The 24,647-nt window shown below is 38.4% G+C and overlaps 1 protein-coding gene across 5 annotated transcripts in view; it reads right to left on the bottom strand.

The window, feature by feature from the left end:
- MYO5A (myosin VA) overlaps window positions 1-24,647 on the bottom strand; it is a 187,007-nt gene that overhangs the window by 25,720 nt on the left and 136,640 nt on the right. For all 5 annotated transcript variants that reach the window (XR_010022885.1, XM_063088963.1, XM_063088966.1 and 2 more), the window contains exons 24-31: window positions 23,278-23,426; window positions 18,654-18,767; window positions 14,310-14,453; window positions 14,014-14,067; window positions 11,964-12,191; window positions 7,178-7,278; window positions 2,721-2,801; window positions 656-854 (exon numbers count right to left, since the gene is read on the bottom strand). Coding sequence is in view for 4 of the 5 variants with exons in the window: in XM_063088963.1 (XP_062945033.1) it covers window positions 656-854; window positions 2,721-2,801; window positions 7,178-7,278; window positions 11,964-12,191; window positions 14,014-14,067; window positions 14,310-14,453; window positions 18,654-18,767; window positions 23,278-23,426 (1,070 nt within the window). In the remaining variant the exon portion in view is untranslated. The remainder of the gene's footprint in view (window positions 1-655; window positions 855-2,720; window positions 2,802-7,177; window positions 7,279-11,963; window positions 12,192-14,013; window positions 14,068-14,309; window positions 14,454-18,653; window positions 18,768-23,277; window positions 23,427-24,647) is intronic.

Genomic DNA, 24,647 nt, shown 5'->3' with positions numbered 1-24,647 from the left:
AGGGCTCAGAAATCTGGCAAGGGGAAAAAAAAATCTCCCTTATCATACAACTTCTGTTTAGAAGAATAAAAATGTGTAAACCTGAATCTTGATACCCCTCCTCCCTGACCTGGGAGCTCCATCCAATGTCAACCCATGTCAACGTCAAGCCATACCAACCACCTTCTTTGACCTCAACTCTAACCCCACTTGTCTGGGACGTGGAGGCTGGGATGGCTTCAGTGGCTGCTTGGAGACCAAAGGTAAACAAAACTTGTCCCCAGTTTCTGTTGTGACAATCCACAGAACACCTTGTGGAATGGCAAAGAATCTGCAGCTGAATAAGAGGAAGCAGATCACCTGAGTCTTAGGCTACCAAAAGCCCAGCACGCAGCTGGATGGCTACCTCCCACACCTTCCAGGTTAGGTCTGAGAATGCTCAGATGCTCATGAGCATTCTGTGAGAAACACAACCTATGCACTTGCTTTTTTCATCTCTACCAACATATTTGTATTTTCCTTACTCTGTCTTTGCTAGAGTAAGAGGGTAACAAGTGTGGGGTGGTGACTTTTTCCCAGCAAAGAAAAGCTGTGTTTGATCAAAAAGAAACCAGGATGTCTGGTTGGGCTAGGCATGGCCTGCTGAGGAGCGTGAGGCCTGGGCATCTCTCCTTACCAGGTTTTCGTTGGTGAGCCGGGTTATCTCATGCTGCAGGCTGGCCTCGATCCGGGCCTCTGGGGGCAGCTGCAGGTTCTGGGCCAGCAGCTGCTGCTGTCGGTTGTTCTCCTCCTTCAGGCTCTGGATCTCCCCGCGGAGGGCCTCAGCCTCGTTCTCATGGCTCCTCTTCTGTGACTGGAGCTGGGATTCCAGGAGTCTGCGGAGAAGCCACACAGGTAGGAAGGGGAGATGACACCCCAAGTTCCTGCCTAAAAGGCACAAGGTTTCCTGCTCACTTCCAAGAGTAGGAAAAGCAGATAGATGCTCTTTAGCATCCATGTATCTTCTGACTTGATTAAAGTCAAAAAACTCAAACAAGGACCAGAAATGGAAATGAATATTCTCACATTTGTGTCTTTCTGAATTGTATAAATTTCTCAGAGGCACTGAAAAACAGGAGAGTTTTAGCTATTTTGAAAGGTTCATAAGAAATGATGACTAAAATAATAATAATAATAATAATTAAAAGACATAGCTTTAATCTGGCTTACTAGATTTACAAACTAGCATTTACGTTAGCAAAGACAGTACCTTCTTGCCACAAAATAACTCTGTATTGTAAAGGGCAAGATTACAAACTCCCAATCTAATTAAATATGCCTTTAAGAATTACAGTTACCAATTCCAGGCAGAGGGTGAGACCAGGATTCCATTTTAATATTGTACTCTTATCTCTGAAGGACAGAAGGGCTGGAGTACTGTGAAATCTATAAAGATTTATCCAAATCCAGACAGTTCTGAAATTTCATATATAAATATATACACACATATTTTTTTAATTTGCCATCTTCTCTCTCCTTATAAACTTCCTATCAGTAACAGAATCCTAACACCACAGGGTTTTACTTATGAGAAGTGGTTTGGAAAACCTTTGAAAGATTCATTTTTGTTCATGAGAAGTGGTTTGAAGACAGTGTTTTAGAATGTAAACATTCATAGGACCAACAAAGTGGTTACTGCTTCTCTAAGCAAACATATAGCATCAGCTGCACCCATAGAGTAGACTAGGGTATTGGCAGTGAGAACACCAGAGAGTCAGAACATCCTCCCTTTACTATGAGCCCCCACTTCTATATTCATTCCCTTTCCAAACACAAAACATTATGGTTAAGAATTAACTAACATGAAGAAAGAAAAGACATTCTTTTATTCTAATCCCCTCGGCTGCCAATTGCTGGGTAAAACTCACTAATGCCATTGCAAGCAAACTGTTAATAGCAGACTAAAAATATTTAAGTGATCACAAAATTTCAAAAGGATTTGAACCAATAACACCCCAAAGTTAATGATAATGATCTATGGTTAGAACAAAGCAGAATAAGCAGAAGCCCCTTGAACAATCAGTGTATTAAGTGTTTTTAAAATTTAATCACTAAAATGAAATTTTTATGACATAAGTACTGCTAGAGCAGATGAGTGCCTGTTTTAGGAAGGTGTTGCTGTTTCGATTTTATTTTCTTTCCCTTAAGCGTATTTAACATGTTGAGTTTGGTTAATTATTTTGTACTATAGCAATGTAGGAAACGCTCCTGATTTGCTGTTTCACCAAGTTGAATTTCACAACAACCACACAGAATGCCAAATCATGAACTAATATATAAGAATATAACCACTTTGCCATAGGCACAAATATCTTGTAGATTGATCTTCATTCCAAACAAGAAGATGCTAAGTAATAAGTATTAATCTCTCTCCCAATAGTATGTGCTCTAGTTGAAAGATTTTGTTTTTCTTTCAACTCCTAGAGAGAGAGAGATTCACAAATTATAGTGTCTGGAGGGAACTGTAGATACCATCATTAACTTAGGGGAAGCAACTCTTATATTCACCATCAATCAGTTTTAGCTTTGATAGTATCTCCTAGTGGAAAAGGTTTTTAAGAAGGTGTTTGGCTGAATGTTCTAAGTTTTACTAAAACTAATTTACCCAGGAAGACAATGCACATACAGGAGTTAAAGTCAGGAAGCCACTGTTAGTAAGAAAAACAACAAATTAATAACATTCCATTTTGAGGAAATATAACCTGTTGGCTTGTTTTAACCCTTCATAAACCAGCCACAGCTCTCCATCCTCATTCAACTCATGGCAATCCAGAGCAGATGATCTTCCATGCAAAAGGAACAATAATGCAAAACACAAAGGGATACAGGATGGTAATGAGATGATGATGGTCAAGGGCAGCACATGATGAGATTTCAATATTTTATTAAGTGAATAAGATTGTTTTTATTAACTACAGATGACTTTAAGACATTACCACAAAATTACTTTTTGTTAAATTTTTTTAAAGGGTAAAGTAACATCACACATAATGGGTAGAAATTAAAGCAAAATAGTTAAAGATTTATAGCTAATTTTCTTGCAAAACAAGAAATGACTGAAAAAGTGAGAAAGAAGGTCCATTTTATTTATTTATTTACTTACTTACCTACCTACCTACCTATTTATTTATTTATTTACAAGCTGGCTGGTATGGGGATCCATTCTCTAACCAACTGAGACGTTCTGTTTTTTTTTTTTTTTTTTTTTGTCTTTTTTGTGACCGGCACTCAGCCAGTGAGTGCACCGGCCATTCCTATATAGGATCCAAACCCGCGGCGGGAGCATCGCTGCGCTCCCAGCGCTGTACTTCCCCGAGTGCGCCACGGGGTCGGCCCGAGAGGTTCTGTTTTAAATGTTTTATTCAGCTAGCAGAGTGATCTTATGTATCACGAATTATATTAGAGGCTAACCATGACGCATACATAGAATGAAAACTTCAGCTATTGTTTCGTGTGGCAGTCTTCACAATCTATTTCAAAAGGAAGTTTTAAGTCTTCTGGGTAGGAACTTGTTTTAGTTTAATAAAATCCAATTTCCCATTTTAAAACTGTTTTAGTTTCTGCTCAACATGGCGGAATAGACAGTCCCAGCATCACTCTCTCCACAAATCAACCAATTTACAACTATAAAAATGCAACAACAGCCAAGCTGGGGCTGCTAGAGCCCAGAGGAAGAGGAGAGACCTACAGAGTGCATGAAGGCGGGAGAAGCCATGATGAAGAGAAAGAAAAAACTGCTCCGACCATTTCGTGCCATGGCTCTTTTAAGGCTGGAGGCACAAGCAGGAGCTGGCAAAAGCCGCAGCTGTGCCCTTCCGATGGAGTTGCTTGGAGGCAGCAGGGGAAAAGAGGGCCTTAGTGGCCTGCAGGCCAGCGAGATGCTAATAGGGTTCCCATGGACCCACACAAGAGTGAAGAGCCAAAATAACTGAAAAAAGGGAGCCACTCAGAGGTCGGTGAGTCATCGCAAGAGACTTGTGCACAGCCAGTCTCATGGGAAGTGTTTGTAGCACCGGCGGTGTGGGAGATGGCCCACCGGGGGAACACTGGGGCACAGCAAGGACAGCTGACTGGCACCCCAATCAGCAAAGGACCACTCAGAAGAGACTGGTCAGGAATACAGAATTGCATGGGGTGCAGTTTGATGAAAAGACTCAGACCCAGATCAGAGTTTCTACACAACCCAGGTGCACCAGGTCTCTGGAGAGCTGGAAGTACCAATAAGGTCAATCATTAAAACCTGAGCTGCACAGAAAGCCTTCCCTAGGGAATCAGCAGCAAAGCAGCAATTTAGCTAAACCACACAGCTCAAGTACTGGTTCCCACAGGAAGTCCCCCATTTTAAAAGTAAGCAAAGGACAAAAAATTGTTCCGTCCCAGGCACATGCCAGTGCCTCAGGGCCGCTTGGGGACCTGAGGCATGGAACAGGGGACCAGACCCCCCACCCCACAACCAGGCACACCACCAGTGCCAAGGAGCATGCCAAAAACATCACTTCCATGTGGGTGGCCCACCGCAGCTACCACAATAACCATGGCTGCTACAAAAGTGGCTAGATACCACAACCACCACACAAATGGTCCGCCAACCACTGGAGTGCATTCATGCAAGAAGAGTCACCAGCAGAGACAAAGAAAAGAAGAGGATGTCTCTTTCCACAAAACCCATTTCAGAGTGACAGAAGAAGCATCTGCTCCGTGATAATATTGGGGGACCTGAACACACCTCTCAGCATTGGACAGATCATCTAGGCAACAAATCGAGAGAGTAACCATTACTCTTTCAGAGAGAGAGAAGCAATCTAGGGTTATCAGAGTTGGGAGCGGGGAGGGAGAGAGTGATGGGGAGAGATTGGACAAGGGGCATAAAGTATTGTTACAAAGTACAATTTGTAACAATAAAAAAATTGTTTTAAGAATTCATATATGAGTAACAGAGTATGTCCGAAGTACTCAGGTTTTATGACATGATTTTAAAAAATTTTTTTTGCATCAAAAACTAAGTTTAAGACCTGGAGAAACTGCTTTTATATTAGAGATCTGCCACATGTTATTAAAAATATGTGTTATTGGGCCGAGCCCGTGGCGCACTCGGGAGAGTGCGGCGCTGGGAGTGCAGCGACGCTCCCACCGCGGGTTTGGATCCTATATAGGAATGGCCGGTGCACTCACTGGCTGAGTGCCGGTCATGGAAAGGACCAAAAAAAAAAAAAAAAAGACAATAATGACAAAGTTGATAATAGTTTTTTTCTACCTATGGTGTAAAAGTAATTTTTTTTCTGAGTGTTTGCTAAGTGTCAGATCCTTTCACATGTACTATTTCATTTAGTTCTCCCAGTAACCAATATATAGCATTCATCACGTTGCTGAGGAAGACACAGAGGCTTAGAAGATACCTTCTAGAGGTTACACAGCTTGTAAGGAGCGGAGCCCAGGGCTATCTGACTCCAGAGTCTAGGTTCTTGCTCCTACTATACTGTTGTTATTATGTTTATATAGCACAAATTCAAGTGCTCTTCTATTTTCCATCTACCATCTCTGCCTATAGAGTTCATCTGTTTGCATGGTTTTGATTGTATTATTACACTCGGATGACTTCACAATTTCTATCTTAGCCCACATCTCTCCTGGCTACAGATTTATATATTTAACTGCCTGATGGATTTCTCTCCTTGGATGTCTTCTTGCATCCTTAAATTCAATATGTGTAAATCTACTGATCATCTCCACCCTGTACTTCCCTACACCCCAGTCCCATGATCATGAAATGGCATCACCACATCTAATCAAGTATCTGCAGAAGACACCTCAGAGTCACTCTTCAGGCTTCCTTATTCCTTGCCCACACATCCAATAAACCACAAGGATTACTGACCTCATCTTCTTAAGTATCTTTCAAAATGTCCCATTTCTCTCAATCTCAATTGCCACCAACCAAGCCCAAGTTCACCATAATCAGTCACTGGATTATGGTGATAATCTCTTAACTAGTCTTTATGTTTTCAATCTAGTTCCACTGCAATCTATTCTCTGACATAACAGCTAGGGCCAGCTTTCTAAAATTCAAATCTCATCATATTCTCCTACTTAAAACCTTTCAACAGCTTCCATTATCTTTGGAATAAAATCCAAACCCTCTTGACTGTCTACTCAGCAGCCTATAACCTCTGTGAGAGTCGGGACTACATTTATGTTGCTTACTGCTTATTCCCAGTATGTTGCACAGGGCTTGGCATGAAGAAGGCACACAATAAGTATCTGGTAATTGAATAGCTAAGTGGATAGATAAATAGTCTAATATTCTTTCTATACTAACACATTCTTAGATATAAGATATATTTATAATTTAAATCCATAAATTAAAATTTAAATTTGACCAAATACTTTTATAAGCATTCTCCACTCTTGCACATAAAAGAAAATAAGAAGTACCTTACTTTTTGGATGGCAATGTTCTTTAGTTTGTGAAGTATTTATGTATACCAATCCTGTTACTATGTATAGAGAGATCTAGACACCGATAATACCTATCTCCAGAATTCTTTTCTCTGTGATCATCACTGGCTATGTTCTTTCAAAATGGTCTTGCAAGTAGTCTTTTAAGTTCAAAGTTCAATAGAACTAAGACTCTGTTGGGAAGGGAGTGGTAGTAAGGCTAAGGGGAATCCTAGATATGAGCCTTCATTCTCCCATCCCAGAAGTCACGGTACTCTTTTAGAGTTACATGATCAGCACTGATGTGATTCCAGATACCTCATCACTTCTCTTCACACCAACTTTCAATTATTGAAAGCTGCAGTTGCCCCTACAAACCTTTTGAAAATAACCATCCTGAATAACAAATGAAAGTGACTACCCAAGACAATCCAAACTGAGCAAGTGGTTTTATTCTCAAGGCAGGCCCTTAAGGCTCAGACCCTACATATACAAAAATATCTTCCTGTAAAGAACATTTTCCTGGACACCTCCCATCAACAACAGTATCTTACAAGTGAGATTTTAACTGGGAATACATTAGAAACTTTGGATTCCCTTTGAAGGTCAGTTGATATCTAATAATGCAATTCATAAACACTTTGACTTACTACACAAGAGGCTGGCTTGAAGACTAAAGATCAACACAAGTAAACTGAAATGAATAAAAGAAGGATCAACATACCTGTTTGTTTCTTTCAAACCAATGTATGCTTGCGCTATTTCACCTTTATCTTTCATTTTTTGTACATCTTCCAAAAGTATTGTGGAATCTGTCATTGTATTCTGAAGGGGGAAATGACACATTTCTATATTAAGATTCAATTCAAAAGCTCTGAACTATATATAACATACTTCTTTCTCCCAATTAGGGGGGTTCATGTGTCCCACCAGAGTGCTAGCCCCAGCCCCGTGTAACCATAGAGGAGAGTTTGCTACAGGTGGTTAAGAGAATGAGGTAGCTTCAGTCCCTCTCCTGAGAACTCCTGACACTCTACCACAAAGGTGGTGAGATTCTAGAGTACCACTGCTGTGTAAATAAAATCACTGATGGGCTATGCATATTTTACATTATGTGGAAAAAAATATATTTATATATATTTGTGTATGTGTGTATGTATACATATATACACATACCCATATTTAGTATAAAGTATATACTATATAATATAGTATATATAGCATTGGAAAAATAACCAGGCAATTATTTAACGGAATGTACAAAGCTGTTCTTTCTACTATTTCTTGACCAGTTAGGATGAAACAAATACTCCAATGTAACACTGAAAGTTTGACATAAAGCTCATTTTTCCATTAAAAACTCAGTACAAAGAAGGTGGTGTTCAGACAATATGCTTCAACAAAATTAAGTTTTTTTCTCACATCTTTAGATATATATAAATGGGAAGGATTTAGCTCCTTTTAAATGTCTACCATCTGCTGTTATTCAATTCTTTTTCCCTCTGGAACAGTATAGCATGGTACATAAGCTTTTGAAATAAACATCTGGCAGGTAAGAATTACTAATGATTTTACATAAAGTGGACTTCTTTTGTGAATGTTTTTATTTTCTTTTTCTTTTTCCCTTTTGGCCTAATCTGATAACCAGTGTAATTTCTAAGTCATTTTCTACTCAGCTACTCTCTCTCTAGACCAGAGCAAGAATGGACAATAAGAAACACTGCTCTAGAGCCTCTAAAAAATAATATACTTCAGAACCCAATGGCCCATTCTATTGTCTAAATAGAATATGTCTGATCCTTTAGTCAACATTTACTCTAAAGTCAGGTCTCACAATGAACTGGACTCAATAGAATACATTTCTAATACCATGATCTTAGAGGCCAGTTCCAAGATAGCTTTAATTCCCACTAGAAGCTTATAAGTGCTTGCTTTTGAATTTGTGTGTATAAAAAAAATCCTTCAGAAAAAAACCCAAAAAAAACACCCCCCCCCACAAAACTACAATACTGCTTTTCTCCTAACGCCGTCCTTTCCTGAGTTTATAAATGCATCCTTTGAGAAGGCAAAATATCTGATAAAAGCTATTAATAAGGAATTTACATGTTACTAAATCTAAAAAATCTTTCCCATAAACACTACATACAGCATTTCTTTAGCTAAGTTTTATAAATATTTTAGTACATATTTCACAGAAAATTTTTTTCTCTTTTACTGAAAGGAAATCTTTCTATTCCATAAAGGGCCATATACTCAGACGTTTAAGACCCAAAAGTAATACCCTTGAAAGATCCAAGTTTCTATATCAAATAACACTACAAGTGTGCTCTGATATCTGAGGACCTACCTGGTGTGGTTTTGAATTTGTAGTAAATTAGGTAACTTGATCTAATTAGCTAATTCAAGGGAAATATAGGCTTCTTGGTGTGCTGTTGTCTTGGACAGTAAGTAGCTAGTTCTTTCCTCCTCCTGGCTGCCTTTGCTAAGTGCTGGTTGGGGGATGGGATCACACTCACACTACCAGCATTAGAAAGTTGCTGACTCACTGCTCAGAGTCTGTCTCTCCTAAGCCAGTGACCAGAATTTCTGAAAGGGTTGCAGCATGTAGGAAAATCCCAGCAATATCTATCACTCAGTAGCTGAAATGAGATGTGGTAGTGAAAATATGACTTTGCAACCTCCTCAGGAGCCACTCTTCATTCTAGCTATTGACTCTATACTCAGGAAGGTAAAAGTGGCAGCAAAGAACGGTGTGCTCAACTCCTCAGGCTCCTCCTCACTTTTAGCCAAGAAGCCCACAGGTGGTAGAAAAGAAGTGCTTTTGAGAGTACTTCAAGTTAAGGACTTCCATCCCCCACTTGTGGATGTCTCCCATAACTACTACAATGAGTCACAGAGCTGACTATGAATTATAAGTCATGGAGACCCTTCTACAATCCACAATGGAACCTACCAAAACCACTGCTTTCCCACTGACTTCCCAAATAGGAAAGAGTCAAACAGGAAATTAGTTTGTAAATATAAAAATAGACTTGGTGGTCAAAAAGCATCAATTGCATATATTAGGGGATATCTGTAAACTAAAGATAGGATTAAATAGAAGTATTTACTAAAAATTGAAAAAAAAAATTATAATTACCTTATCATCCTGATAATCACAAGTCAGCAAGCATTAAAAAAATGGACAAAACAATAAACCCTCAGTTCCATAAATAAATTCCATCAATGAGTCCCCATCATAACAGATAAAAGCTAACTTAAAAACAATCATGAGTGAATGTTTCTCCTAAAACTAACTTGTAAATGAGTTACAATTCATGAAACTGGCACAAAGTAGAAATTAATATATATTTATGTGATGACAACTCTTATGTCTCAGGAAGAAATGCTTGAGATTATTTTTGAGTTGTTTTGGTTTTCCTGGTTGTAAAATATTTTTGAGTATGTGAGAGAATGACCATCTTGTTAACGTATGTGAGTGACATTCTTACCTTAGATTTGTGAGAGTTACAGTAATGCCCCAGTAGGAAGTCATTTGTTCAAGTGAAGCCTCCCAGAATACCCTGAAGGTGGAGCAAATAAACTAGACCTGGCTGGCCCAGATCATCCCTTTACTCACAGGGTGTCACTCACCACTGCCCTGTAAAAGCATTGGGAAATGATGTGTCTCTCTGACTAGAAATTGAGTGGGACAAACAGCCCTGGGGTGTTTGGAAGTTCTCAGTCAGTGTCATGGGCATTTTTCCTAGGAGAGAACAAGACTGCTACCATGTATAGGCTGGCAGGCAGGCGAACAGGGACCTCAGTTAGACAGGGCCAGCCCATTAGGGGCAAGAGAGCAGTTGTCACATCGGGTATGGGAGCTGGGTGACTGAAAACTTGTGATACCAGAACTATGTGCTCTGTTAGCTGGATTGTTTTCATGGCCTTTGCTTCATTTTTCTTTTCCATTCTCTTAATTTTTACTAAAGTTTCTTGTGAGAATACTACATTGTACTCCATAAATATATACAATTATTATTTGTCAATTAAAAATTTTTTAAAATACCAGTTTGTCACAAGAGAACCAGAGAAAGGAATCTTGGTTTTGGACTCTGCTTAAGTTAGCATGCAGAAACTTGTTTCTTGAGGACCAGCCACAGTGGGACCATGGGAAGCCACTGAGACAGCCCCAGGGAAGGTGAGGCCTGCATGGCCAAGCCAAAATGGGGTGTCCTCTTCTGGCACTCTTCTCATCTCAGACTTAGGGAGTTTGTGATTTGTTTTAAAATTTCTTTTTTCTTTTTATTTCTTTATATAATTCCATTTGTTACTTGGGATTGTTTTCCCTCAAATTAGTAATATATGTTGTTTTTGGAATTTGATATTTTTTGGATCAGTGTTGATGCCAGGTGTGAACTGCATTTATCATATCCAAACATACATATCAGGTACAGTATCAAAACCGTATGTAGAAATACTATTCTAAGAGAAGTACTCTCAGATTTTTCAGGCATCCAGCTTATTATATACCACGAATATTTTTGTGGCATGCCATGCAGCTGAAACACTCGATTGCCTCAACTCCTCAGCACCACACTCTCCCGAGTGAGCCATGGGCCGGCCCTGCCTCAACTCCTGATTACGCTCTGCAGCTAGTACATGGGCAGAGAGACAGGCCAAGCTTTCAAGATGATTACTCAGATTCCCTCTGATGGCAAATGACAAAAAGGCCCATTTCTCATCATCATATGGCAGCATTGGGTCTCAAATTGCCTGAAAGCAGGGAAGGACTTCAAAGAGCCATCTATATCTTCATTATGGGGTTCTTTCTATTGAATCCCTTGGATACAGCCCCTCCCAGCTGGGACAGCTCCCCCTGTTAAACAGAACTCCACAAATTGAGGAGAAATCTTCTCCACGTAACTTCCAGTTAAACAGAACTCCACAAATTGAGGAGAAATCTTCTCCACGTAACTTCCAGTTAAACAGAACTCCACAAATTGAGGAGAAATCTTCTCCACGTAACTTCCAGTTAAACAGAACTCCACAAATTGAGGAGAAATCTTCTCCACGTAACTTCCACTCAATGATCTCATTTCTAACCTTTTCATGTTACCTTTCCAATTAAACAGGCTATTTTCAACAAGTAATTGTAAAGCTGTATTTAATGCCTCCCCACAGAAAGACAATTTATAAATTTTTGTATTTAATAAAATTTCATTTTAGATTAAAATTTACTGTGGACATATTACTACAAAAAGATTAATTATTTTAAAAGCCCTTTTCTCATAAGTGAGAGATGAAATTTTGATGACCATTTGGGATTCACTTGCTTTTTGCTCACTATGCATTAGTGACGTCTTACAAATAGCAAAAATCCCAACACTGGGATCTTTTTAAAAGATGAATCCTAAAATTAGACTAAAAATGCTCATAAGTGTTTGCTTCATGATAAATTAGAGAGAAAGGATAAAAAGAAATGGAGGCCAGTTCCCAAACACCCACGTTAGCCTCATGCTCGTGCTCACCTTGGGTTGGATGGCCTCTTTCTGGCTCACCAGCTGAGACCTCAAGATAAGGACTTCCTCCTTGCGGACATCAAGCTCCTCACTCACAGATGTCAGCTGCTCCATGAGGACTCGGTAGGCAGGTGCACCTGGAGCGGTCACCTCTGGTGCACTTTTCTCACTGAGGGCCTTGCGTAACTCATTTAGCTCATTTTTCAGTTTTTTGTTTTCTGATTCTAGTTCTTGACGCTGTATGGAGAGACAAAGAAAAAATTCATTGCTGTCATTCTCAACTTTACATTGGAATGCTCAACTTCTCCCAAGCTGGTAGAAGAAATCTGCTGAAAAGATCACCAGAGCTACCCTAGTGAATGGCTTCCCAGGTTCTACTGTGAACTCTGTTCTGCAAATTAAGGAAGTCTGACACCAAGTGGAGTTGAGCAAGGTTAATGGTAGTTTGCTTCATCAACACAAATTCCAGAGTCAAATTTATTCTGGCTTGCCCAGAGTGTGTTTACAGGCGTGGAGAGATTGCTAAGTTCTAAGGGGTGTGTTTAGCTAGTCCTAAGGGGCCCAGGTTTTGTTCGTAGGAAAATGTAAAGGCAAATCTGAGGGTCCAGCTGGTCAGGATATTTCCAATGAATGGTTCAGATGGGTAGATCCCTGAAATCTTTAGTAGTGTCTTATTTCCTTTGTAAGGCGGAATGGAAAGATCACTGAAATTTTAGGCTTTTAACTTCTAATCAAAAAAAGTTACCACATTGTTTAAACCAATAAAATTCCCTTTAGTGTTTCACTGACAGCAATGAATGTATTTTTCAAAATTCTTTACCACATAACATGCTTGTGAAGTTGCTGGCAGGGCCCTGAGAGGTGGAGGAAGAGGCTGAAGGCTTCTGCCCTCAGCCGTCCAGATGGACAGTGCACACCCTGCACTCCCTCCAGACTTTCACATACTGCCAGCCACTCTTGCCATTAGTCAGCACTGCCCTCTTCATGCTGTGCTCAAACAATGGCCATGGGAACCCAGAATAGTGGCACTGACACTACAAGTGCCATGAGGTACCATTGGGAAACACTAAAAACAGGCATGTAAAATCACCATGGTGCCTTATTAAGCACATGACACAAGGTCTGATGATAGTGGAAGTGAGACAACTTTGTACGAAAATCAAATATTTTACTGTTTCTTCCCGGAGAAGCAACCTTGGGTTTGTAGTGCTGTATCAGTCCTTTCAACATGTTATATTAAAATTATTTATAGTCCATTTTTTACTAGTTTATGAATACGTAACCCTATCTTTCATGAATTAATCTGGTTTTTTTGTATGTGAAAATGAATGCTCCCTACTATCCCCAGTCTTCCACCAACTGGTTATTAGATTTGCATTGTGCATTTCTGAAATAGAAAATATATACCTATCTTTACTTTGACATAGTGTTTCCCAAATGTTAATGTACATCAGAATTACCTGGGCATCTTGCTAAAACACAGATTGCTGGGCCCCACCCCCAGACATTCTGATTCAATAGGTCTATTATTGTGGGACCAGCAAATCTGCATTTCTGACAGGTTACCAGTAATATTGATCCTGTGGGTGTGGGGACCATATTTTGAGAACCACTAATCTAATACTTTGTAACTCTGGGCTCCATTCATACTACAGAAATTTTCCTTATTTGTCCATTTTGCATGAGGCAGGATAAGACCTGGAGAGCAGATTCCCACTCCCATTACTTTGGTCTGCCTCATCATACCCAATCAGATTTTCATAGTGATGGATGCAGCATTTGAACCCAGGCAGTTTGACTCTAGAGTCCATGTCCTTTACTACATCCTCAAATGGCAGCTATTTTTCCTGTTCCTGTTTAGACTGAAGTTTAGCTTATATTAAATAGAATTTATAAAAGGAAAAAACACAAGGCTAGGAGTAATGCCTGAAAAAGGCTTAAGCTAGGACCTGTGGTGCAAACTCCAGCCCTTAAGGATGTTCTCTGAAAAAGAAAGGATCCAAGCAGGCATCTTGCCAGAACAAGATATTCAAAGTCTTGGGCAGAAACTTTCCATTACCTTGAGTGACTCATATTCCAGTTCTGCACCTCTAATTTGTGGTCTTTCTTCTTCCTAGGAGAAAATAAAATAAAAAACTTTATATTTTAATTTTTCAAATTTTTACTCAGGATATTTACTTGCTCTACAGAAAACAGCGAAGGCAGGTTAGCCCTCAAAACTTTAACCAAATGCTGTTTGGTAAAGGTATTTCTGGGCTGAGTTCCTATTACAGAAGAGACTGCAGAAATGGACAGAAAGCCCCAGCCTTGGCTCCTTGGTTGGCCCTGGGCCCTCAGTGGGACAGCACTGCACACCTTTGCTTTGCTGCGGAGCACCTGCTCCTCCTTGCGGTCCAGCTCATCCTGCATCACCTGCTTCTCCTGCTCCAGCTCTGTGACCCGCTTCTGGAGCTTGAGGAACAACGACATGTCCAGAGGCACCTTCTTCTCGCTTGGCTCCTATACCCCAGAAATCACAAGATGGTCAAGACAAGCCAGAAGACATACAAAACAATAGCAAAACAATGACTAGCTCAATAGAAAAACAGGGAAACATAACAGAAGAAGAAATATAGACATCCAAAGAATATACAAAAAACATGCTCAACCTAGCTAACAACTGGAGAAATGCAAATTAAACAATAGTTATGTAATAATTCTCCCCTATCAGATTGGCAAAGACTGAATTGACAATGCACTGTTAGCAACAGTGTCTCATATGATTTTAGTGCAAGTATAAGTAGGCCTTTTAAAAGGGCAGTTTAGCTGTATTTATTAAAATTTAAATGTGTATATCCTTTAACCTAGCTAATCCATGTTTAAGAATTAATCGTACATAAATACTTACACAAGCATACAAAAACAAATTTAAAAAGATGTTCATTGTAACACTTTTTGTAACTGCAAAAACTTGGCAAGAACTTGAATGTCAGTCAATAGGAGAGTTGCTTAAATAAATTATGGTACCACAGCCAAACTACAAAATATTTTTTAGCTGTTAAAAAGAATAAAGTATATCTATATGAGCAGATAAATATGTCCTAAAGTATTAAGCGAACAACACAAATTATAGAACAGAATCATACTATGATCTCATTATCGTTAAAAAATCACAAACATATATATTTTTTAAATGTATACCTAGCACATATATACAAAAATCTAGGCCATCAATGGCCATCTTGGAGGATGGGAAGTACTATGGGAAGTTTCATTTTCTACTTTGCACATTTCTATATTTGAATTGTTTACAATGAACATGCACTACATTTGCAATCAGGAAAAATGATTTTTGAAAAGGTGAAGTGGAAGTATAAATATAGTGAGATCAGACAGAGAAAACTGAAAACCAAAAACATATACAGCACTTAATAAACTGAAGGAAAAACTAGCAGCATTTTAGAAGTATGTCAATTGGTTCCAAAACAGAATTACAATGAAAACTACTAGGATAAATAAAGGTATACTAATTAAAGCTAAGGAAATGCAAAGAACTAACCATCATCAGAAGTTCTGAGAGTGTCATAATTGCTTTACCTTGTTTACTTTTGGTTTTAACTTTTAATGAGGTAAGAAGAGAAATAATTGTATCATTAGATTTAATGTAGAGAATAGAGTCTCTTTTTAGAGAGAGAAAGAGAAGGTGGGGAAGACAGAATGGTAACAATAACTTATCTATTTAACTAAATGGTCAAAGTATAATTCTTAAATGATTAGCAAATCTTATCTTTCCAACTGTCCATTTTAAAAAAAGAATGTTTTTCGGCCGGCCTGTGGCTCACTCGGGAGAGTGTGGTGCTGACAACACCAAGTCAAGGGTTAAGATCCCCTTATCGGTCATCTTTTAAAAAAATAAAAATAAAAAAAAGAATGTTTTTCTAATATAAAAGCAAAAGAGGATTTATAGAAAAATTAGGAAATAAGAAAAGTAAAAAGAAAAACAGGCATAATCTCATATCCAGAGAAAACCCACAATTTTGCCCTGTTTTTTCTAAGCATCTATAGATTTAAAGAATTGGAACAACATTTTCATTAACATTTTGTATTATTTTTAAAATTTAGTACGGCACTACAATTGGTTCCCACATTTGTAATATGATATTTAACTGTATAAACAGGAACATCATCATTTGCTTAGCTATTACCTTATTAATGAACATTGAGACTGTTTCTAATTTTTGCTATTGAAATATTACTAAAATAAAATAAACATGCAAGTACATAAATAACTAAACATTAACATTTTTAAGTCTGTTAAATTAGACCAATTTTCACTACTATCAGTAACCACCACCTTGCCTAGAACAGTGAATGTTATAATTAAAAAAAAATTTCTTAATCAGTTGATAGACCAAAAGCGGCATTTCATTGTTGTTTTAATTTGTATTCTTTGACTTTTGACAAGGATGAATAATTTTCATATTTTCAGGAATTTTACATTCATTAGCTACCTTGTCTTTTGTGAAGTCTGAGAAGTGCTGAGTTCAGTGTTATTCTATTCTCAAAAAGACCTAAGAAGAGTCAACTAAACTAAGGAGTGGGTATTTATAGGCTGAAAAGGTCACTTGCTCACAAACTAATTATACCTGGACTTTTTCTTACTGTCTACTTTGTAGTGCTCAACAGTAAAGAAAAAATCTAGGTGTATGATCTTTACCATAAAGTCTGTCCTGGCTCAGCAGATCAGAAATAACATCTTGTCTCAATATGAAATTACTATAGAATTTCATTCATAAAATTCATTTCTATGTGTCCCACAAATACTTATATTTTAGCTTATTTACAATTTATTTTTTAATTTTTTAATCCATCTTACATAGTTTTAGTGTTTGTTCATTTATTAATGATATACATGTCCCCGAAAATTTTAATTTAATCTTTTTTTACTCTATAATAGAATCCTTTATTCTACAAATGAATATAATACTTTATTCATTGTACCTAAAATGTCTTCATCATTTGGAAATCATTTCTTTGAGCCTTGAACGGGCATTTTTGCTTAAAAGGAATCCTCTTATTAAAATAGATGGGGTAACTCTTTAGATATCAGCTAATATTACGTAAAGAATTAGTTGGTTGCTAGATAAGAACAAAATTCCATGGATATGAATATTAAGATAAGAGATAGAAGAACACAAAAGATAACATTTGACAAATGCAAAATGACTTGAGGCATAAAGATTGGTAGTTATTTAAGAGTGCTCCCGATGGTGGCCATTCTTATCCCTAATGACACATCTAATTAAAGAGATGCCATTTGTCCTTTCTATACCACATAAACAAGGACGATTGGGCCATCTGGCTCAGAGAAGTTTCTGGGGCTCTGTTTTGCTTTCCTCCCTTCCTTATTGAGTCACCGGGACTTTTCTAAGAGTGAAGCTTTGAAACTGACCTAAAAAATAACACCAGTCTCTCATCTGAGGAAAATCAGGAAGATAAAAGAATTTATTTAGCAAATTATCACTACAGGCCTGGGGGTCATTATGGAATCATTCTTAACAATAGCTGAGAATGTTATGGTGACCCATTCCCTGGGTTTGACAGGGATGAGGAACCTTGTGAGCAGAAGCATAACTGGGATAATTAGCCGATGGCTACTAGGAGAGGTGCACGAGCAAGCAGGGAGAAGCAATTGCTCCCAAACAATGTAAACCCAGCCCATGAAGATGCTGGAAGTGTGGGAGAGCTGCAAAGCAAGTGGAGCTGGTGGGTGAATTCTCCAGAGAGAAACAGCAATGGAGAGAAATAGCAATAGCCATCATAACTTGTAAACAACGAATCACAGGTTTGGCAAAGCTAGCAAAACACTGATTCCTTTTTTACATCAAATGTGCTGCTATCACATGACTGAGGTTGGAATTCTGTTCCAAAAAAAGTCTAAAAGACTCCTCTTTATTTAAAAAAAAAAAAATCCTAAATAAGACTGGGCCCGGTATTTTCCTGGTACCAGATTCTAAAAGAGCTACTTGGGAATAATACACATAGGAGCCAAAAGTTTTTTAAAAAAAATGTGTTGAAGAGGCAATTTGTAATCTTGGCCATTACAAAGGTAGTTGCAGGAAGAAACCCAAACCTGGAAGTCATAATTAGAAATAGAAATTCATGGCCAATCACAGTCTTAGTTTGGTACCTCTCTCCTGTCCAACTTCACTTGTAATAATCAATCTTTTTCTATTACCAGTTATATAATTTCTACCTTTCTGATCCTGACCACACCCAGTCAGAATTGTAAGGTGATCACTGAAAGCCTGTTTATTAGAGCAAAAACATTTACTTATTGAGTACTTACTATGTACTAGGTGCTGTTTCAAGTGTTTTACGAGAATTAAACTCATTTATAATTTACTTCAGTCTGAAATAAATTCCTGATAGATTGTATTTTCTGTACACAGAATAATTAACATAGAAGAGGTCACTGCAGAAGGAAAATCTCACCATCAAAATTACATTAATATTAAAATAAAAATATGTATCAACAAAAATTATATGCAGTATGTATGTACACAGCTAATTAAGCATCAAGAAGTCACTTAGGAAGAATAAATGATTCAAAAACTGTTGTGTTTATGGGCAACTGGGATCTGCTCTGCAATGGAGGTGTTCCCTGTTAACCACAGCATGTTCACATCCTAATTTTAGTGACAGAAGTCTAAAATGTACCTCTGTCCTTGATGGAATGTCTTCAGTTTCTGCAATTTCCGAGCTAAATGTATATTCAGACTCATTGCTGCTGTGGGTGGAGTCTGTTCTCCTGTGTCCAGGCTTAGGCATGTTCTGCAAGGCAAACAGCCAGATATAATTAACACAACATAATGAAACTAGGCGTAGTTAAGACAGAGTCCACCTTGACTTGGCTCTAATCCCCAATCAATGACTTGTACTGATGCCAAATGATGTGTTTCATGTTGTCTTGACCAATTCCTTACAAAAGGGTCACCTCAAAGAACAAGGTGCACCCTCATGGTGCGACAAGAACAGCTGCAAAACCAAATGCCCAAATAGAAGTCACCTGTGATTATCAGCAGAGTGCCCTTTGGGTTTCTAAAGCTTCAAGTAATCAATCACACTGAGGAAGCATAGGTATGATATCTTGGCATCCAAGTACTGACTTTAGTATTGCAATCAAATAAAACTTACCAAAAGTTCATAAAATATACTTAGTGACATGCATAACCATTTTACTTCATGGTTTAAAAAAAAAAAAAAAAAGTGGGTCAGAAATGTGTGTTCACATAGGTGGCTATAATTTGCATCACTTTTATGCATGGAGTTAGATCTCTGGAGTAAACAGAGGGAAGAATGCAGTGCAGGAAAGGTAAGAAAGCTGCTCCAAGAATCCTGTGAAGATCTCTGGGTTATTCATTCAGGGAGTCCAGGTGATACTTTTATGAAATGTGGCACTTATGAAATTAGTGTTCAGAAAGCTTGTGGGGAACAGAAAAGTTAAGCAATTATAGACCCTTCCCTCCTGTAGGAGAAGGGGTTAAGAATACCTTCAAGGAAGAAGGAATAAAAAAGCTGGGTTTGTGCCCCTCATTCTTAGGATGCTCCCAGCAGAAGAGATAGAAAGGCTCACTGGCCTGGATCTTGCAGGGATACAGATCCTGAGAGCTTCAGAGAGGCCTCAGAGAGCTTTCTGATCTGTCCAATTTCCTTTATCCCTTCCCCCAACTGCAGAAAAAGAAATGGAAGCCACAAAGAGTTTCTTTGCCTCCTTCTTTCTAACGTCCAGGCTTACAGTGAGCAGACTCATCCAGGGGCAGTTAAAAGTCTCTGCGGCCAGCCCAACCTGTACTCCAATGTGAAGAGAAGACCCAAGGATGCCAGAACTTCTGAAACTATCCAGAATCTGGGATGCACACTAAAGGGGAGAATCACCATACATGAAGTCAAGGGCAGTAAGATTTACTCTCTGTTCACATACACAGGTAGTCTTATTTAAAGTATCCAGCCCAAGGGCCGGCCCGTGGCTCACTAGGGAGAGTGTGGTGCTGATAACACCAAGGCCGTGGGTTCGGATCCCATATAGGGATGGCCGGTTGGCTCACTGGGTGAGCATGGTGCTGACAACACCAAGTCAAGGGTTAAGATCTCCTTACTGGTCATCTTTTATAAAAAAAATAATAATAATAATAATAAAGTATCCAGCCCAAGCCCACAATAACAGTATGGCATTTATTTAATAAAATGGTTGTGTCATTAAGAAAACAGGTAGGTTCATATAAACAGCTGGACAAAGATTTTTAATAAGCTTATTAAAAATAAGTGAGACCCCTACTTTCCCACATATATCTATCATTGAACAATGAATATCTTAAGGTATGAAGAGAGGCAATACTGCTATTTAGTATTTAATGTAACTTTTGGGATACAGGGCAGTGGTTAAGTGCTCTGAGTCTGAAACAAGAGAGAGGTGGGTAGGAATCCCGACTCTGCCACTTACTTGTCCCTTATTCAACTTCTCCAGGCCTCAGTTCCATCATTGGGAAGAAAAAAATAGTATTTTTATTTCACAGGGTTTATGTGTGGATTAAATAAAAGTGTGTAAGTAAAGAGTTTAGCCTGGCATAAAAACATTCAATTATGCTGCTGCCATAATTGTTAGGACCCTGCAGTATTTCAACAACTTCCTTGTTGGCGACCTTTCAGTTCTCCAAGTTTTTAGGTTTCTGTTTCCCTGTTCATGTTACTCAATTACAAAGACATACACTTGACTTGATGATCATGTTCTCCTTCAAGATCTGCATCTCACTCCCCTTCTGCTCCTTATCCATCATTTCCCCCATAATTCCCTCTTTTCCAGAACATGTTTTCTTCCCTTTGCCAAGACTAGTGACCCCATTGTTGACATGCTGAATTCCCTCCTTACTCTGAAATTAATTTATCTTTAAGCACCTCACAATCCTGGATTCTCTGGCCTCATCTTTTTACTGCTGGCTTGAAACTCTTTAGGCTTGGGTAGACTTTTCTTCATTGCCTCTGCCCCTGGAAAATTGACTGCTTTTAGAGGAAAATTTTACAACACTTCTTGTACTAGGGCCAACAACTCTTAGACCCTGGTAATCAGTGATACTATTAACTCACTAGTTTTCCTTGGCCTATACATCACATAGATTATGGGAAGCCCTTGAGGCAGTCTATTAATTTCCCTCCCTAAAGTTTCCTTCATCCATCTGAGGAGTCTATTTATTATAAAAGGCTTCATTAGCACTGGATTACAGCAGTGAGAATTCCATTTGCAGAACAGTGTCAGTAAAATATTAGCCAAGTATCCAACTGTTAGCTGTGAAGTTCTATCTAAACATTAAAAAAAGATATTGGAATTAATATTTTAATTGTCCTAAATTATAAGTCAAATAATTTTTTTTATTCTCTGCAATTCTTGGCAAGTGTTCTCTGCAAAGACTACGATCTTGATTATATCTAGAACTAGACAATGAGACATAAGGAAGAGCTGAGTAGGAAGCAAGCAAGCTCTGATCGTCCTTCCTCTGCTTTTTCCTTTTCCCTTCCTGAGAGCATTTTGTTACCCAAGAGAAATGACAGTGAATCACAGGCATAAAATGGAGAGGACTAATGGCTGAGAAATAAGAAATCAAGCAGCTGAACTACCCCTGGAGCACTGCTGGGAACAGAATGGATAGCAGGCAGAGACTTGCTTAGTAGGAAGGAGTAGCCATGTTAAGTTTCTGGGGGATGGCCATTACTGGAGGGTCTTTTCTAGAGATGGCTACCTCATTGACTAAAAAGGCCCATAACCTCACAGATGTTTCTGGAATGTGCTCGGAGAGTGAGACAGACATGGCACATGCTTCTGTCATTTTATTTTCTGAGATTCACAAGGCAATCGCTTCTCGGCCTTTTGGCTAAGATCAAGTGAGATTCACAAGGCACATACTATTAAAGAATCCAAAAAATTTTGTTTATCTCTATTTAAACTGGTTGATTACCACATTTATTTGATCTCAGAATCATTTCTTTTCCAATGCCACTTATTAAAATGCCAAGTAACTAGCAGCCCTCAGAAACATCCAGTGGGATACAAAGCTTAGCTCTAACCATAGCTGAAACACAGATTAACCATAAATGTTGGTTATCTAGTAAACGGAGTTAAGAAAATACACTGAAGAATGGAAGTCTGGGGGACGTGAACATTGAAGGAGAAAAAAAGAACTCTAGAGAAAACTAAGAATGACAGAATGTAAAGAAGGAAAGTTTTCAACTGGGCCAAATGTGGCATGCCAATCAAGGAAGACAAAGTTTAACAAGGGGCCTTCAAATTTGTCAGTTATAAGGGTAATGGGTAATGGTGACCTACTCCTACTTTTAATTTTTCTTTATCACATATAAATCAGGGTAGAGTAGTGACATTTGAAATAATGGTCTAATGTGGGATTTATATTGGCTTTTTACCTCTTTTAGACTTTATTTACTCATCTGCAAGGTGATGAGGACAATTCTTTTGTGATCCACAATCTTTTATTTTGATTTGGTGTCACATTTTAAAGAAGTTTATCAGTAGATCCAGATAGAAGCAAAATTTGAAGCAAATAACCTACCCCACAGATAATGAATTAATTATCTTGCTCTTTATATGAGTTATTTCAGAGCATTTCTGACCATTTGAACCATTAAGTTATCTTTAAGGCTGATACTTGTAGGGAACTCTTTGTCTCCTGATAGCAGGATAAGTAGAACAGGGAGTGGGGGCAGAACTATTACGAGTATGGAAGGTACACTGAAAAATGCAGAAGAGTCCTTGAGATACATAATTCAGTACAAATGGAGGCTGAATTTTCTTTTTGTAGGAATATCTCTTGGAAATTATAATAAAAACTAATGAAGGAAATACTCAATTAATAAAATTTGCCTCATATGCAAATTTTACATTAAGATATTCAATATATGCAGGTACTTCAAAAAGTTCACGGAAAAATGGAATTACAAGATAATACCAATCTATGAATTTTTTGATGTACCCTCACATAAAACAAAGTCCAACTGTACTGATTTTATACTATCTTATAGTCCAGTCCTTAAAGTGTTTGACTTTACTTTAGTACTTACGAATAAAGTTATATGAGTTCTGCTCTAAAATAATCTGATGCATTGGCTGAGGCAGGATGGAAGGGGTGGAATGGGGGGGAGAGATGTGCTGACCATCTTGGAATTGGGTGAGGGGTACATGGAGGTTGATTATACTATTCTACTTACTTTTGTATATGTTTAAAATTTTTCATTAAAAAAAAAAAAAAAAAAAAAAAAAGCAAAGTGTCTGACTCACCACCATCAGGGTCATCTCTTCCTTGAGGTCATCATACCGTTCTTCTAGGCGACTGAACTCATTCAGAAGGTTCTGATACCTCAGCCTTTCATCATTAAGATCGAGTTCCAGTTGTTTTGTTTCTTCTACTAACTTCTTCTCCATAGTTTCTGAAATAAAGAAGAGGGATATGCATACCAAGGATGACTCCACAGTTTGCAAGAGTGTAAACATGTACACTGACTTACAGTTTTTCTGCCGTGAAATTTTACTTCTGGCCGCTCTATGAAGAGTATTTTTGTGATTGTAGGGAAAGAAAAGGTATGACCAAAAAATGAAATAACTTAGTAGTAATTACAATCACCTACTACATTCTTCCAGGTACTACAGCCTTAGTCCTGCTAGTTTATAACACTGCTTACAGCACCATCCTTGATAAACTTCCACTAGTCATTGTCTAGTGACTTAGCGTATATATTTTTTATTCTAGTGGTATTCTATTAATAAAATTATTTTGTCCAAATTAGTGTACTCTCTCAAAAAGTCAGAGATATTGAAGATATTTAAGATATTTGGTGACTTTTCAGTAGACCTGGCTACTCATCTCAGTCCTTTGGTTCTATCTCACAATTTTCCAGCATTCTGAACTCTCCTGCTGTCCTATTACTCTCCTGTTTCTAACCTATTAATGCTCAGGCCTGGTCACCTGTGTTGTGTACTTCTTGGTCATCTCCCATGTGCTGCTGGGGAAACACTGACTTTGCCATTTACCCAACCCACTCTGCCCTCTCTGTTGCCAGTGGCTTGCATTTGGCTAGGACATGGTCTAAAGATTGGAGATTACTCCCCGACTGAAGATAAAGCAAAGTAAGAATGCTTCAAATCTCAGTTATAGGGCTGACCCCATGGCGTACTTGGGAGAGTGCGGCGCTGGGAGCGCAGCAGCGCTCCCGCCGCGGGTTCGGATCCTATATAGATAGGGATGGCCGGTGCGCTCACTGGCTGAGCGCGGTGCGGCCCGTCACAAAAAGACAAAAAAAAAAAAAAAAAAAAAAATCTCAGTTATATGTTTTAAGTTTTAACTCAGTGAGCCAGTCACATTTATAATATGAAGATTCCTGCCACTATGCTCCATTTTACCCCTATATTTTGTGGCTGTCTCTTAAACTGCCCTGCTTGCTTCTATTATTTCACCACTTCTCTGTCAGCTCCACGAGGCAAGAGCTGCAAGTGTCTTGTCATAGCTGCTTCCCTGGGACCCACGACAGTGCTTCCTAGAGGAGGGCTTTAATAATTTGTAAATGAATGAATGAAAAAATTTCTTCTCTCTAAAAATTCTATAAATTGCCTTTTATTCTCACCAGTTTGCAAAAGCTGCTCCATGGCTACCA

Source organism: Cynocephalus volans, chromosome 3 (assembly GCF_027409185.1).
Source record: "Cynocephalus volans isolate mCynVol1 chromosome 3, mCynVol1.pri, whole genome shotgun sequence".
NCBI classification, from domain to species: domain Eukaryota; kingdom Metazoa; phylum Chordata; class Mammalia; order Dermoptera; family Cynocephalidae; genus Cynocephalus; species Cynocephalus volans.
The sequence above is the reverse complement of the archived record's forward strand: the minus strand, read 5'-3'. Positions and strand labels throughout refer to the sequence as shown.